This window comes from Lepisma saccharinum, chromosome 1, assembly GCF_977018435.1.
Source record: "Lepisma saccharinum chromosome 1, izLepSacc3.1, whole genome shotgun sequence".
NCBI classification, from domain to species: Eukaryota; Metazoa; Arthropoda; class Insecta; order Zygentoma; family Lepismatidae; genus Lepisma; species Lepisma saccharinum.
The window spans coordinates 92,434,699-92,452,411 of record NC_139229.1 but is presented as its reverse complement, the minus strand read 5'-3'; the positions used below and the strand labels follow the sequence as shown (position 1 = coordinate 92,452,411).

The window sequence follows — 17,713 nt, the reverse complement described above, 5'->3', positions numbered from 1 at the left end:
AGGTATAAAATGACGTGAATATATAATAGAAATAGAAACTGGTTAGATACCAGAATTCATTAGTTCAATCTCAGGATATCCTGCTTATTCCTTACAATGTATTCACATGTACCTATAGAAACAAAGTAACTCCGGTTCAGTGGTGATCGTTCTGTTTACATTTGCTTGCTTTCTTTCTTATCAAACTCTGGTGATGGCTTTGGAACCTAATGAGGATATTATTGTTTTTCGTACTGCATAATCTTTATCTGCTTTCTTAACGGCTGTTAAGTCGTAATTATGACTGTGAGGTACAAGACAGCGATTTTGAACCATGAAACATGGAATTGCGTGTGTGTGTGTGTTTTGGCGAAGTGCAGTGTTGCGAAGAGTAGGCAGCTTCCGTAGCGGGTAGCGTGATGAAGTCAAGTGACTCCCAGGTTCGAATCGTGGATAAGGCATGGCCATTTCATCGTGTTTGTTTCCTCATCAATACGTCCTTATTGTCGCGATTTCCTCGTTGGGAACGAATTTACAAATGTAATCGGGTAAAGAAAATCCAGAGAGGGCGGATTGGTGATAACATCGCGCTACGATGCCAGAGCCACGGGTTCAAACTTCGAATTAGGCTGCACAGTGGGGTCTCTTCACTAAGTACAGCCAGCGATCATGCTACATCCTCCACAAGGATCCTCTTAATGAGTGAGCTTTGCTTTTCCCATCAGTGAATGTAGACAGCTGTGATGCACTATGCGTTTTCCCTCCACTGCAGTGCACTCTGATTGGCTGTTACCAACAGATGCACAATGCAATGATAAAATTGACTGGCATGATCAAGAGAAAGAAAGGGAGCTCGACTGATATTCACCCGGTGTTTCATTATTTGCTACACTCAAATAGCTACTTGTGACTAAAATAAGTTAAAAAACAGGCAGTATAAAGGACTATCCTGAAGCCGACGCTAGCAAAGCAGTTTTCAAAATTTCCTATCCTTTCGTAAAACCTCTTATGATATGCCAAATTCTGAAATATCATAACTGCTTAGAATTCCTTCAATAGCATTCACTTGAGTCATTTGCTTTCGCTACTGTCTAATTATTCGCAATTACTTAATAGGCTTATGTAGCCACGAAACTATTGCGAATATCTAGACAACAAAAGCAAACCACAGGAGGATTCACGTGAATGTTCTAGAACAATGGTTTTAAACCTTTTTCAGTCCGGGACCCACCTTGAAGGATATTACACTTCATTTGACCCATAAGCATGGGCGCCGGCAGAATTATTTTTGCTAACGTCGAGTACTTAAGAAGCCCTCTTTTACACTTGCTTTTACAATTTACACATACTTCATTCCAGAAAAGTAAACATGTAATTTAAAATACTAATTTACTCTAGTCTAGCATCTAACTAAACACACATGTTGAAATTGAGAGATGCCGGTAAAAAGCAATGCTAGAGCGTGAATAACAAAAATGTAGAATTTAGACTAGGTACAACACGGATTGAATTTAAATTGTTAAAACAATATATCTTAGTAATGTAAATGTAATAGGTTTTTAAGACACAGTAAATAATTTTTGGAGCCCGATTTCGCGACTCGCCAAACGTTCCCTCGCGACCCAGCAGTGGTCACGCCCCATAGGTTGAGAAACGATGCTCTAGTCTAAAAGGAATCCTAAGTAGATGTAATTTTTGAGAATTTGGCATGTTAGGGCAAATTCTTACCAATTTTATGTATGTTCCTTTGACCTAACAGTATCCCATAGAAATATGCACTGTGATCAGTACAAGTATACCTAAACAAAATTAAATTGGACTTTTTATCGTAGGAGAACTAAATGCAAATTTCTACATGCAAATTTCTACCTGATGTTGTAAGTTGAGGCTGTAGAGCCAGTTACTACATGCAATTTCCTATCATAAGCCGTTTTGAAATGCTCCTGGGAAATATCTTATAGCGGCTGGGGGTTCGACGTGCTGAACCCACGTCACCCTAATACCGGTTGAAGATCTCCGCACCTCTAGGTAGGATTGTGGGAGGGAGATAGGCCAAGGCCCTTACACGACTGTAGATTCACGGGTTATGTTATGTTAATTTACAAGAAGGTTTCCACCGTGAAGTTTTTTTTTTTTTCCTACGTGAAGTTTCGATATTAATATAACTTGGCAGGAGTCACTTATGACTCGTCGTGCAAACTCAAATCTGTCGCCATCGCGTTGGTTTCCTCAGCTGCCAGATTCCCAGAACGTGTAACATTCCCGTCAGCTGTTAGTCAAGGACGCAGAGTGCAAGCGGCGAGGGAAGTTGGCTCGGATAGTCCTTGCTCAGGCTTGATGAGTATATTTAGAAAAAGATGCGAGAGGGATAAAAGAGAAAAGAAAAGTTTGCTGCGTCTCTGTTTGGCGGACTTCGTTACAAGTATTTTTCCTCTTGTGGTTGGAAATTTTTGTTCGTGTTGAGTCACTAGTGTTCAAAATGAAGCGCCTCTGTGGGCGACCCACGATTATTCCTTCACAGAAGAATCTGGGTCGAGTCCCGTTCTGGGCATGGATACTTCTTTACGAGTGTCCCAATCATTCATCCTCGTCGTTGCGATTAGCCTATAATACAGGAAAGCGACTTAAGAAAGAACCAAAAATTTAAGAAACTGCATAAGGCGAGTTTCATTTTAGCATATTTAGCCATTTTTAATATTAATATATTCTGCAATTTTGACTAAATTTTATTTCTGACAAAGTAACGCAGTTAAATAAAATGATTAAATGCTATCAGTTACTTTTGATGGTATCGGAACTATTTTGAATACCGGAATTAGTCAAAAGTGACTACATTATAAAAATTTACGAAGTAATTTGTTATTTCAGTGTACCGAGTTGGCTTGTGCCAATTGGAACTTCTTGCATAAAAAGGAAAGTCAGTTTATCCATACATCATGCACTCCTGAAAATAGTTTCTTAAGAAAAATCCAGGAAAATTGGATTTTGTCGAAAAAACTTGCTGATTCACAAGTGACGTAAAACGGAAGGGAGTGCTATAAGGTCACATGTAGTACCAACTAATTGATGATGTCCTTCATAACTCTAAACATGATAACTACCACTAGCCTGTTATTGAGCTTCGGTACGTGGAAGTCTCGATTGCGCCATTTCAGAAGATGAACCAAAGTACAGGGTACCGGATACGTGAGAAACTTATCGTACGTTTATTTCCCAAAGGGTTAGCAGGGTATTTGGACCCAGAAGAGAAAACAGCCTGAAGACCTCAATGCAGCATTATGCACACACACACACAATTATCTTCATTTTTCAATTATGACACTTCTGAAAGATATATCTGTTTTTGAAAAGCTCTCAGTAAGATATAATTCCCCATGTCTATTTTTTTTAGTCTCCTGTGATTATCACAGTACGCTACGACGCCAGGGCTCCCAGGGTTCGAATCCCGGTCTGGGCAAGGATGTTCTTTGTGAGTGTCCCTTCATCAATTTCAGCATATCATTACATTACTCATCCTCATCGTCGCGATTTCGCAAAAGTGGCAGAGATACGACGCTACAAAAAGTCATATCAAATCATCACGTGGCCCATCCACATTACTGTAAATCGCCACTAAATATGATGGGAGAAAAAACAAGAAACAGTTATTCTACTAAATTTTCCCGTGATCGCGGGGAAGTATTAGTTTTGAGATTGTTATTTGCAGTTAGTGTGAAGTAAGACAGCTGCTGTTAGTAACATTCGTCGCTCAGATTTTTGTTGCTAGCTCGAAGCGTGTGTGAGCATTCTTTTGTTTATCTCGGCTTGCTTGGAGAATATCCTCCAACCAGCGTGATACGATTCTAACGCATTTGGTGTTGTTCAAATATTTTAGCTGCTCTGACGTGATGCTTTATCACAACTGTTAACTTGTTTATCATAGACTAAAGACTCCCGTAAGAAAGGTCGACCCCCAGAAGGTCGCATATTTTTATAGACTCCGATGTGGCCATTTCATAGAAAGCGTCGTGTATTGTCTTTAAAGTAGGTAAAGACCATGACTTCTGCAGTATAATGCAATAATAATAATTTCGGAAGAGATTTATGATTCCAGGGCGGGGTCCCGGGTTCGAATCCCGGCCTGGGCATGGATGTTTGTGTCTATTCATCAATTTCGTCGTATCATCACTCATCCCCATCTTCGCAATTAGCTAAAAGTGGCACAAAGCGAAGTAAAATAAAGTCAATCAATCAATCATTCTTATCGCAGCCATTAGCCAAAAGTTTCAGAAAACGACGACGCTAAATAACAAAAATACAAATACATGCAACTTTATTGGAGAAAGCCCTGCTTCCCTTGACCACAACAAGAATGCACACAGTAGAGTTTAATTTAGCCCACGATTTATTTTCTAATTAAATCACAAATTTACATATCGAACCAATACGTCAAAAGTCAACCTCCCTTCCACCCACGTAGTACAACCTCCGATAATTGCAATGTTTGAGGCCAACGAGGCTCTGGCGTCTGGACTGGACCTACGACCTAGTATAATCGTCCGTAGTGCTGTGTTGTCCTGTGTTTGTCCTTTTGTGGGCTGAGTGCCCCTTTACAGCCTCAGCTGGTAAGGATATTTTAGCCCTCGGAGACAGTATACAGGGTGGCTCAATAAGTCACTTAACACCCCCGGTACAAGGCCACTGCAGCGCGCAACAGGGAAATGGTGATGACCAATCGTTATCAGGCCAAGGGGGAACCACATTGACGCCACTCACACGGTCGGCGGCCATCTTGATGTCCGCCATCTTGAATTAAACTTCAGAATTTTAAATGGGAAGGGGGTCGTGCGACATATCAAAATGGGCTAGAATTTCACGAGAAATGCAATGGTGAAGGTTTATTCGACGTATCTTTAACCAGTAAAAAGTTATGACTGAATTCTTGTACCAATTTGCTCCTTTTCGAGGTGTTAGAAAAATGCCTTAAAATTTGTTTAGCGCATCGGTAATTCATCGAGATCAAAGTGACGTCTAGGGAGAGACGTTCGCATGCCATTGCACATTATTTTAATCGGATACATCCATGAAGAGCTGCTCATTATGAATGGTTGTCGCGAACAATTACCAGTGTGACGCTTCCATTGAATTAAAAGTCCTTCACAGTGACAAGGCTAATGTTTATGTTCAGAAGGAAGTTTATAAACAGAATATTCGATGCTTTTTATCTGATAACCCATTTTCGACAGATCAAAGCTGAATGGTTAGTGCTGGTAAGTTAATGGTGTGGCGTGCTGTGTGGAACACGATTGGTTAGTCAATTTTCCATCAACGGAACCTTAAATGCTTAGGGCTACTTGGATTTGTTAAATAAACAGTTTTTTTCATCCTTGCTTATGGAAGAAGGTACTTTTTACAGAATTTTTTTCAATAGGGAAGAACACCAGAACACTTATGGGAACGTTATGAACCAGTTTTTGTCCAAAGTTAGTTATCAGATGAGAAGGGTCGCATATTCTGTTTATGAACTTCCTTATGAACATAAACATTAGCCTTGTCACTGTGAAGGACTTTTAATTCAATGGAAGCGTCACACTGGTAATTGTTCGCGACAACCATTCATAATGAGCAGCTCTTCATGGATGTATCCGATTAAAATAATGTGCAATGGCATGCGAACGTCTCTCCCTAGACGTCACTTTGATCTCGATGCATTACCGATGCGCTAAACAAATTTTAAGGCATTTTTCTAACACCTCAAAAAGGAGCAAATTGGTACAAGAATTCAGTCATAACTTTTTACTGGTTAAAGATACGTCGAAAAAAACCTTCACCATTGCATTTCTCGTGAAATTCTAGCCCATTTTGATATGTCGCACGACCCCCTTCCCATTTAAAATTCTGAAGTTTAATTCAAGATGGCGGACATCAAGATGGCCGCCGACCGTGTGGGTGGCGTCAATGTGGTTCCCCCTTGGCCAGGCAATGATTGGTCATCGCCAATTTCAAATTCCATGCCGCAGTGGCCTTGTACTGAGGGTGTTAAGTGACTTATTGAGCCACCCTGTAGTTTTAGCTCGTGTTAATAACTGAATTAGTTTTAGGAATGTTTTTAACAGATATATTTTATTTTCTTTTTAGAGGTCTGCCCTCCATTTTTGTTTTAGTTATGGGGCATATCCCTGTATTGCATGACTGGCAAATATAGCCTATGTGCTGAAGTGTCAAAATCAATCGAACCAATACGGCGTCATCAACGTTGTGATCAGCATCTTGTCAAAGTCCAAACCATCGCCATTCGGATGGATAATTTTTATTCCAATAAAATGTGAAATTTATAAGCCAAAAACTGCAGAAAGGGGGACGTTTCTGAGAGACGTTGAAATCTGGGAATTTCCCGTAAAACTCACTTCTAGTTGTCACTTAACCCTTAAACAGAAATATGGGTATTTACTTCATAATTAGAAACATCCGGTCTGAGAGACCTTATTTTTTAATATTTATTACATTTTCTAAGTTTTTTAGACAATAAAAGGGTAAAATTATGATTAATTACTCAAATTTATTGAAAACTAAAATTACATGGGAACAAAACTAAGAAAATATATTATGTAAATCACTTCCAACTTTTACTCATTTGATATTGCACATGTGATACTTACTTCATAATTAGAAACATCCGGTCTGAGAGACCTTATTTTTTAATATTTGTTATTACATTTTTTTAAAGTTTTTTAGAGAATAAAATAGCAAAATCATGATTAATAATTCAAACTTATTGAAAACTAAAATTACATGGGAACGAATCTAAGAAAATGTATTATGTAAATCACTTCCAAGCTTGGCATTGAATACGTAATGCGAAACACCCCGGTATGTTAGACCTGCACGTTTTCAAACAACAGTAAGTATCTCGGAACAAACAGTCACAAACTGAGCAGTAACATGTGCAGAGTGTAGGCAAGTGGTTGATAATAAGGTACTGTGGAGGGGGAGAGACAGCTCAATCAGTGTTGCCACACTGTAGAACTACAAAACACTAAAGGTCTCACAGACCGATGTTTCTATTTAAGGGTTTAACCATTCAGTTGGCCAGTTTGGGAAAGCACCTGTACTGAAGTTCCGACAAATGATAATTGACGGTGTTGCAATAATGAGTGAAGCATGTAATGTTCTGGAGGGTGATCAGAACGGTGAAATGGACAATTCAGTGAGCGATATACAGAATGATCCCACTTCGCGTTGCAACTGTGTCATTTACCTGAATGAGATCTTTCCCCAGCGATGGATTGGAAGATTTTCTGAAGCCTGACCTCCAAGAACACCCGACCTCACCTCTGGGTGTTCATCAATGACGAAGAGTCAGAAATAACCGATATCGGACAACGCACGAGTTTCGAGCAGGTGTGGAAAATGCTCTCACGCACGTGACACCGGATTATAATCTCTGCAAAACATATGCCGATACATGGAGCAAAATTCGGCTGTTGACGGTCTCCATACTGATGTTCCGAACTCGATTGAGGTATGTGTCCATTTCAAGCACCGTAGTGTCGAAGATAGGGGGCGGGTCAGTACGCCCACTCTGTGATCACCCTGTAGTTTATTTTTATAGCCTTCCAAGGTATGCCTAATTTTTGCATACGTGAAATTCAAACGTCATATGACACGCCTCACGTGGGAAGAACCGAGCCAGAACGAAGAAATGCGCACGTGCCAAATGTGACCTTTGATCATACAAGAAAAACAAACGTATATGCGACATATTTCCGTGAATCATCCGGGACGTTTGTAATACGAATGAATACTCACATTATCTTCATGTCACATCGATAAGAAATTCTTGGAGAAAAGTAGAGAAGGATTGTAAAAGCAGATAAAAATTAACTATACAATGATTATGTTCATCATTACGATTTTGATTAATGGATGTGTCGTACTAATATATTGTGCGAATCTGTTATCGTTTTTAAAATCTGCGTAATTGACCTTGCGGTAATTCACAGTAAATCGTTTCATGACGTTTAAGGAAGATAAATTAAATCCAACCGTGCAGTTGTAACCGCTTGAAGAAAATAACTGTTTTGTTTTTAATTGAAGACTGCCTCGATTCGTGAATAAAGTGCGGGTGTAAGTGGGGGACCTTTGAGAAGGCACCCAAATCCCAACCTCACTTCCACGTATAGTACGCTCCGGTAATTGCAATGTTGCGGGCCAATGAGGCTCTTACCTGGATCCCCATGACAGCCAGTATGATCCTCTGTTGGACTCTGCTGTGTCTTTCGTCTGTGTTTGTGATTGTCCCTTCATCCATTTCATCTTATTCCCATCGTCGCAATTACTCAAAAGTGGAAGAAAAGCTACGTAAAATAAACTAAATCAATCACTCTGTATATATCAGATTATAAGAGTACGGATTAATGTTCAAGGCTTACTTGCTTATCTTATTTTGACCATAAAAGTTTTATTAATAAACCTGTTTTATCACCTTCAGACGACGGTATTAGGGCAGTGTCTATATATTGCTGAGTGAATCTACCGTATTGCTGTAGGTTACCAAGCAGAAAATGGAATTTGTGCACTTTTTGTTATTACAGCAACAATAATAAATCTAGTATTATATAGTTATATTTCCCTTGATGTTTTTAGAATTATTAATTCGTTGGTGATTTACAAGACCATTGTTTTTCTTAAACTATAAAAACTTACGTATGCTACATAGTTGTACTCAGTATACATATGTTACAGTACGATATAATAATAGTATAAGATTCCTTTGTAGAAATTCCCGCATGTGACCATGTTGTAAAAGTAAATTAATCTGCATTAACATTGCAATATAACCCCAAAGGGAGTAAATATTCGCAAGGCTATATTGGAGGGTTGGTATAGATTTTTGTCCAGAATAGAGATAGGGAAGTTTGTGTTGCTGGAGCAATAAACGTCCAGGTTTTGGAATGTCAATAGTTCAATAGGTTGCTTTTGGTGGGGGGGGGGGCAGGAAACAGCGTAGGGGTTAACGTACTGGATCAATAAGTAATACGTACACAAGTACTTTGTTTATTCTATTCTTCTCACTGATATAAGATTGTAGAAGTGCTCTCCTGAAACGCGACAAAATATGAAAAATGCATGATGTCCAATTAGGGTTATATCCAAAATAAAACAAACGTTCAGACTAATATTTACCAATGAAATGCCTGTCATATTGTATCTAGAAGTCGAAGAAAGCTCAGTTTTTGTTAACATAATTGTTGGTCGCTGAATCTTCCGGGCTTTTTAAATACCTTCTAAGGTCTGGGCGTAAAGTCCAAATTTGCCTTGAAACCCTGCGCTTTAAATCCTCCATCTGACAAGCAGAGCTGGCGAGAGAATGATGATAGCATAAGGTGGAAATTCACTTGGTAGACGACGTCCTATTTCTTGGTCATGCATGTGTTAACGTGGAGACTGACCAAACAAAGATGCAAAATTTTACTTGAACTCGTTTCGTGCATTCAGAAGAAAATTGCTGTTGGTAGGAATTTATTGAGAAACATGATGAAAATCATGCAACTTACATCATGAGAGGCCAGAGAGGTCATATGCGATTTTTTTTTCTAGTTAACTTGTGAATTGGGTTTCGTTTCTCCCCCTCTGATTGGCTGCTGGATAGTTATAGTACTGTGAGAATATCTTGTTTTACTGTCGCTTGCGTTGTGCACGGTGACGTAGGCGACTTATGCAAGTAGTAAAGTATAGAGAAACAGATCAGGAGGGTTCCGTCTGCGACCCTCCTAAGCTAACCACATATATATTATTAGAACTAGGTGGAATTGTAATTACAATAAATGGATATGTGGTTTGGTTAGGAAAGCCAGGTTTAGGGTTCTTAGCAATTAATTTTCGCAGCAATGTGTGCCAGCAAACAGAGCCTTACAATGTGCACTTTCCACCAGAGTTGTTACAGGTCCAGGAATTTTAAATAAATTAAATTCCGGTACAGGAGAGAAAATCAGCAAGCATAAATGGGTTCTGTACCGTAAAGAACCTTTTTATCTTTAAAGTATTTAAATTCGGTCCAGGAACGTTTTTACGGATGAATTTAAATACGATCCAGGAACATTTTTTCCGGCTGAATTTAAATATGATCCAGGAACCTCTTTTCCGGATCAATGTAAATACAGTCCAGGAACATTTTTTCGGGATGAATTGAAGTGCGGTCCAGGAACCTTCTTTCCGGTTAGGTTCAAATAGGGTCGAAGTTCCTCGAGAGAAAAGGCTCCAGTCCTGTTACGGAACCCATTAGAATCTATAGATTCCTGGATCTTTAATAATCCCAGGGTTTTTAAAGTCGGGGGATTGTAAATAAATTCAATTCCCGTTCGTGAGAGAAAATCGGCAATTGTACGAGTTCTAGATCGTAAATAACCTTTTTATGTTTAAGATATTTCAATTCGGTCCAGGAACATTTTTTCCTGCTGAATTTATAAATACGGTCCAGGAACTCTTTTTCTGGCTGAATTTAAATATGGCCCAGGACCTTTTTGGAGTTAAATACGGTCCAGGAACCTTTCCCCCACTGGATTTAAATACGGTTCAGGAACATTTTTTTCAATGAAACAATACGCAATTTGTACCGAATTTAAATTGCGCGAGAAAAAAGGTTCCGGTCCTGCAGCGGAACCCAACAGAACCTATTAGAATTTATGGGTTCATGGGCCTTCAACAACCCTGCTTTCCACTAACCAATCAGAGGGCGAGAAATGAAACCCAATTTACAAGTTGACTGAAAAAAAAAACTCGCAGCCGTACCACTGGGGTATTTTATTTTTTATTTATTGCCTCACTAGGGTTACAATTAAGCCATATAATAGGGTATATTTCCTTATATACAATATTAATGCTAATAATGTATAGATACCCTATGTATATGTTGTAACGAAAACCTATACAAAAGAACTATTTTCTAAGAAAAAATTGCAAGAAAGTATATGAATACATAGGATCTTAGATAGAAGCAATGTAATTATATCGAAAAATAGGGTGATATGTAGATCGTTTGTAAGCAAAACGGAAGTGCATACAGTCGGAATCACGAACCTTACGACCCTCTGTAAACCAACCGTCTCACTTCGAGTAACGTGGTATCACTCCGCGTCAGCTGTTCGTGAATGCCGTGGTCATCATATGCTGTTCACTGGCACTTCATCCGACCTTTCATTTTACATAACATAGAAAAACTTATTCCTATTTTAACTGATAAATCTACAAATTGAAGTATAACACATTTTCCAGAAGTGATTAAATACGTGTTCTTGTTCAAGAATGAACATATTTTTTTACGCCAAAAGTTCTATTTATCTGACACGGGGTTAACAGATCCCCCCTCCCCCCTCCTCTCTCAGTATGACAGCGCCAAAGTAAAACTTACAAGAGAGTGAGAGAATCGTTTCAGTAAATTCAAGCCTTTTGGTTTTGTTGCTACCCCTTCCACCAAATTATTGCCCGACATTGTTGACATACAGAGTATTGTTTTCTCCTTTGTGCAACAAATATACAGCTAGTTTTAGCGGAAGCTAAACAAAGATAAGATGAAGAATAAAAAGAGATTGTTTATATTTCTTTCTGTTTTCGTGCACTGGAAAATAATAAGACGATAATAATCACATTATTTACCCATGTCTCATGCAAGTAATGTATTGTCTTACCTTGATTCAACAGTTCCCTTTTGAACTGGAGGCATTTTCGGCGCTAGAGCGCGTCAAATCTCCTGCATATGGCCTTGAACTGCTGAACAGCACCAGCGAATCACAGACGTGCTGCGTTGCCTAGTTCCGTGCTCTCCGTGACAAGGCGTTTCTCTCAAACACGCTGTCTCTTTTCCGTGTGAGAGATGACACCGCTGCAGTGCGCTGCTATTGGCTATCGCCATATGCAGGAGATTTGACGCGCACTCTAGACAACGATATCGTCCCTGTCAATGAGTGCCGTCTGTCAAATGTGCTTCCCCAAAACGAACTCAACGTGCCACAAGAGGCGATTTAACGTCGAACTAGGAGATCGTCATCATCACTATTAACATTCGCCAATATCTTCCCCACACTGGACAGCTTTTTGATTGAGCCCGACCCTGTGGCCGAGTGGTTAGCACATCGCGCTGCGACGCCAAGGGTCCCGGGTTCGAATCCCGGTCGGGCTTGGTTGTTTGTGAATGTCCATTCATCAATTTTCATCATTTCACCACTCATCCCCATCTTCGCAAATTAGCCAAGAGGCACAAAACGCGAAGTCAAATAAACGAAATCAAATCAAATCAAAAGCTTTTTGATTGAAGAAATGCGAATGCACCTTGCGCCGTATTGCGCTTATCTCAAAATCGGTGTACTTGTTTATGCGAATAAGAACGTGTTTTTTCACGGAACTCACAACTTGACCGGTCGTTTTTCTTTCTTTCACCACACCGAAAAAACGGAAGTGGTATGTCGAATGTCTGCATATGATAGTGTGATTTCACATTGTCAGTGAGGATGATGCTGCGCGGGGGGGGAGGGGGGGGTGGACGCAGAGGAACCGATCTATAATCCAAAGGTGTTGACACTCCGGAATACTTTTGCGTGTGAAGGAGGGCAAGTCGTGACCGTGAGGGTGAGGGCAGGTCGCCAGGGTGGAGAAGGTTCAATTAAGAGGAACACCTCTCAACAAGGGAGAGAAAAAAGTGACAATATTTAAGAATTCACCCCCAAATATGCATTTTATTTTGAACGTGGGTACAAGAAAATGAGACTGCCTCAAAATATTTGTGTGTCTTACCGTCTTCTTTCCCCACTTTCCCCAGGGACAATGCTTCACTAAGTTGCCGTTTTAGTTTCCCTTGGTGTTTTTCCTGCATAAACCAGCATTTTCGATCGGGGTGACAAGGACATACGAGTATGTTTTTGGATGACGTAACTTTAGAGACGTTGAGGTACACTAGGAGAATATTGGAACGTGTGGCATTGAGATGTAGATCGACCACGTTGTGGCACGCATATTTGTCGTCATTTGTATTTTGTATTTGATTTTTGTTATTAAGCGTCGCTTTTCTTTCATTCTGGCCAATCCCGACGATTAGGATGAGTGATCGTCAGATGAAATTGAAGGGACACTCACAAATAACACCCATGCCGGAATTCAAACAGGGAACTTCGGTGGTGAGTCCGAAAGTCTTGTGACTATGTGGAGTATTTATTTTCATAACAGTTGGCAACACTGTTAAGGTACACGTGCTTTTGTTTACAGAAGGTATTAAGTTCTATGATTCCCACTTTAGGTATGTGTGTGAATATGAGTATAAGTGGGCTGAAGTCCGTGGCGGAGTGGTTAGCACAGCGCTACGACGCCAAAGGTCCCGGATTCGAATATCTGTCTGGAGATGGATGTTATTTGTGAGTGTCCCTTCATCACTCATCCTCATCGTCGCGATTAGTCAAAAAAGCTGAAAAGCGACCTAAAATAATCTAAATCAATCTATCAATGAATGGGTGTTAGTGGAAATGACTGGTCGTGAAATAAAAATGCACCAAAACAACAACAATTATTCGTGAAGTCAGAATTTATTAGTGTTGCCCACGAGACGAGACTTTGGCCTGTCTCGTCTCGTGGAAATGCTGTCTCGTCTCGAAAATATTCGTTTGTCTCATGACACATGGTCAATATCGTCTCGTCTCGAATTTTTAAAAGCCTGTCTCGTCTCGTCTCGTCCCGTGGACAACACTAGAATTTATAGCCGCAACGTAGAAACCGCTTGAGCATTGTCTTACTACGTAGTAGTTTATTCAACATCTCAAAACATTTTCCCCTGCCGACCATCCTCAGCAACAAGGTATTTACTCGATACTCTGTTGCGCATTGTTCTCATAATATTGACACTGGTTCAAAGTCTAGAGCTTATCTTAATGAGATTCCAGTCTTACCCAAGGTCTGCGCCAAGAGCTCTTCAAAGCAATATAATTCGAAGCATGCAAGGTATGGTGCAATCAGATATTTTTAATTGTCTGTAGAGAATCAAGAACCTATTGTAAATCTGACTGTTGCTTTCGCGAAGTGCGATTTGTATTTATGTAACACCGCCGAATTGTAATCCAGGTGTTTCGAATTCGATTCTCGATGGAGGCACATCGCACAGTGACTAACCACCAGTGGCGGCGATTAGGGGGCAGTTGCCCCCCCCCCTCACTTTTTTTTACCACTTTTTCCTAGGCTGGCCATAATATTTTGAACCAAAAACGGGACATCCCAAAGAGATAATCTTCCCCTCCTGAAAACTCTGTAAGGTCTAATTATACAAGTTATATTATATTATTATTATTAGCCTATTACTGTATTATTATTTATTAAAGTATCGATCACGTGAAGGATGTAAACAATAAATAAGACATGATCCCCAAAAGGTATTAATTATAATTGTAAGCACAGTATGACTGTTATTGCTCCCTCCTGATCAACCTTTGATGATAGTGCGCTGAAGTTGAGGAATGCGAGAAGCATTTCTCAGAATAACACATCTTCTTGAGAACAGATTTATTCTTCGCCTACCGTTCAACAAACTCCCCGCAACTTTTGGTAAATAAGATTTTTTTGTCTGTCTACATATTTTTCACGATTAAAAAAACACATTACCGGTCAAGCATAACACCATTTTTTCTGCCGCTTTCAGAAGGACGTCATACTTTATGTAGTACTACACTTTCAACTTAACAAAAATCTGTACCCATTTTTGTGACAAAAACAACAACTTTTTTTTTCAGTCTTTTTGAATATGTATTTCGATTTCTCGTGCACATTGTCACTGATCGAACAATTTTATTCTAATTTTCTATTTTGCAAGGTATTCCAAGCAGGTACTGCAAAAGGTATTAACAGTGACTAGACTTTGTTCTCAAACTAAGTTCTAGACTTATGAAACGGGATAAATTGTGTGTTTTTATAATACCAACGGGACGGCCGGGACATGTCTCCGAAACTGGACTGCCTCTGTCAAAACGGGACGTATGGTCGCCGTACTTTTGTCCCCGCATTATGCTAAACCTTATCTACAAAGAGAAATTAACTGTCCTTTCCTTTCCTCCTCTCTCCCCCCCCCCGTTTTGGCACCCAATTCGCCGCCACTGCTCGCCACAAAACTATAGGTTCTGTTTCGATTAACTTATCTGGGTATGAGGTGGACTTAACACAAAATTTGCCAAAATAACATTACATTTACATATTTTTCTTGTGTATACTTTACACGGATTAATTTTGGAAGTTTCGTTAAATTACTATTATAGTGTTCTTATATATTGGAACTTTTACATTTTACGCATTTGCCAGTATTTTAATGGTTGAACCAATGACACGCACAAGCACATACACATGATAGAATGAATCCAGGGAATGTCCGTTGTTCTCCAGTAACATTTCATAAGACGATGTCTGCGGTAATGAGCAGGGTCGTACTCAAGGTAGATAGGGTCGTACTGGCTCAGACAGGGGCCCGTCATCTTGACATGTGGCTCTCCTACGAAATTACAAGATTAAACACTAAGAAACTGTCTGATGTAAAATTGGATCTTTTGAAATAAGTGCTTCTTCCCCGAACAGCCAAAATGTATATTATCGTTAAATTAACCGAAAGGACATCCTCATCCTTCAGTGGGAAGAAGATTCAATTCATTGACCGGAATTTAAACCCGGAAACTTTTTTTTTCTGACTATAACACATTTCTTCACACCAATGAGGTCAGTATGTTTTGTAAACACGGAATAAAAAAAAAAAAAAGGCGCTCCAAACAGACCCAAGTTATTCGTCTGGATGGAGTTACGGTATTTCGCAGTGTTGCCAATGCGTGGAAAAGAAAAATTGCCAAGCATCTGCATAGACGCGATATTCAGCGAGCAAACCAAAAGAAATCCTAGTGGTTAACATAGCGCGGTACACCAGAGGTCCCGGTTTCGAAAGTGTTCACAAGAAACTTGTAGGTAGTTTAGAGGACGTTAAGTCTGAATTTGGTGAAGTTTTCGGTGTCACTACTTCGGTAATTATTTTTGTATATTAGTTTGGGTTTTCTTAGAATGTTAATATGTTGTTTCTAAATTACGTGTAAATGTTGGTTAGAGCCAATGTTCTAAGGTATACTTAGAACCGCAAGCTAATAGTTTAGTTTATTGATTGGTAACAGGCAGTGGCGGCGCCAGGAGTAATCATCTAGGGGTGCTGAGGGGGGGGGGGTGCGATGTTGGAAATGAAGAAAACATAAAACACACATGCAACCTTTAGCCACTACATCACATGTCAATGAACGTTTAGTAGTCATATATGACGATATGCCAATGAAACTGAAGAATGCTAGTGACTTGCTTAATTTTTGCTTGATTTTAGCACAACTACATGTTTGGATATTTGAAGGGAACAGCTTGTTCAGTAACATACATGGACGTCTGGAGGGTTTTATTCCAGACTGAGGCAAGAGGGGTATTTTGGCAGTGGTGGGGGAAAATGAGGCATATTTTCCCCCTAATGGTGTTATCCTATTAAAAACACTCATTCAATTTGAAGTTCACCTCAATGCTCAATACATAAACATTTGGAGCTCAATGCGACGGCATGACATAAAATTACACTGTAAGAGTTATTGTTTTCAGTTGAGGAGTGCTGAAGGGGCCCCTGGCGCCGCCCCTGGTACTACCTCCCAAAATAAAATCACATACGCCACTGAGTGGGCATCCCCCAAAAGCAAAAAGCTTAATTCGCACAGTGCCCCATGCCTATCTAAATATTTTGATCACGTTTCGCGAATGGCTACTAGTAAGATGGTGTGTCATTGAAGCAAGAATTGTGAATGAGCGATCTAAAGGCAGGAAAAACAGGCGCAATTGTTTGCATTGTGCCCGAGCCCAGCCGTATTCTCTGTTGCGTCACAAACACACACACACACACAAACTCGCTCGAGAAATCGTCCAGTCAAAGGCTCCCTCTGCCTCTCGTTACTAAGCCAAGTCGGGGAACTGCATTTGGCCGTTGGCATCAGTTGGTACGGCAGGACGACAAACTGATGTTGTGGAAACACGAACATGGTGCGACGCATATCGTCAGTGACAGGTAAGTGTTGGTATGTAGATGCTCTTGCAGTTGGTAGTTTGCGTATGTTTGATTCGTATTTACGTGTCGAATGTTGTCTTTGTTTATTTATAAACGGAATGCCGGGAACCTTGTTTATATAATGACGTGACCTCCTTGAGGGAGAATCAGGGGAAGTTGATATCCGAATTCTTTCATTCTTTCCTTTATCTTCTCTCGTCTCTATTTCTCCCTTCGTTCTCTACCTTTTGTTTGTTTTTCCCTTCATCTCTATTTCTCTAATGTTCTCTTTTTCTTCTTTAGTCTAATCTCTTCCTTCCTTTGCCTCTTCTTTTCTCTTTTCGTGTCCTTTTCTGTTCACTTTCTCCATTCGTTCTCTTTCACTTTTCTTGCTTCGTCTTCTTTTCCTAGCGTCGTCTTTCTTCGTCTTCCTGTTTTCTCGCTTGGTCTCTCTTTCTCCCTTCGTCTTTCTCTTTTCTCACTTCGTCTCTTTTTCTCCGTTTCTTTTTTTCTCGCTTCGTCTCTTTTTACATCGTCTCTTTCTTTTCTCGCTTCGTCTCTTTTTTCCATTCGTCTCTCTCTCTCTCTCGCTTCGTCTTTTTCCTTTCTCGCTTCGTCTTTCTCCTTTCTCACGTCGGCTTTCTCTTTTCTCTCTCTTTCTCGCTTCGTTCTCGTGTGTTT

The 17,713-nt window shown here is 39.9% G+C and overlaps 1 protein-coding gene across 5 annotated transcripts in view; it reads left to right on the top strand.

Moving 5' to 3' along the window:
* Nucleotides 1-17,713, top strand: part of Nt5b (5' nucleotidase B) — an 87,122-nt gene that overhangs the window by 17,459 nt on the left and 51,950 nt on the right. The window contains exon 1 of one of the 5 annotated variants that reach the window (XM_083134635.1): nt 16,943-17,053. The exons of 3 other annotated variants lie outside the window; for them this stretch is intronic. In XM_083134635.1, the coding sequence (XP_082990761.1) occupies nt 17,007-17,053 (47 nt within the window). In that variant the 5' untranslated portion in view covers nt 16,943-17,006. Of the gene's footprint in view, nt 1-16,942; nt 17,064-17,713 lie in introns of those variants that run through there. One more of the 5 variants, XM_083134636.1, reaches the window with a different exon arrangement.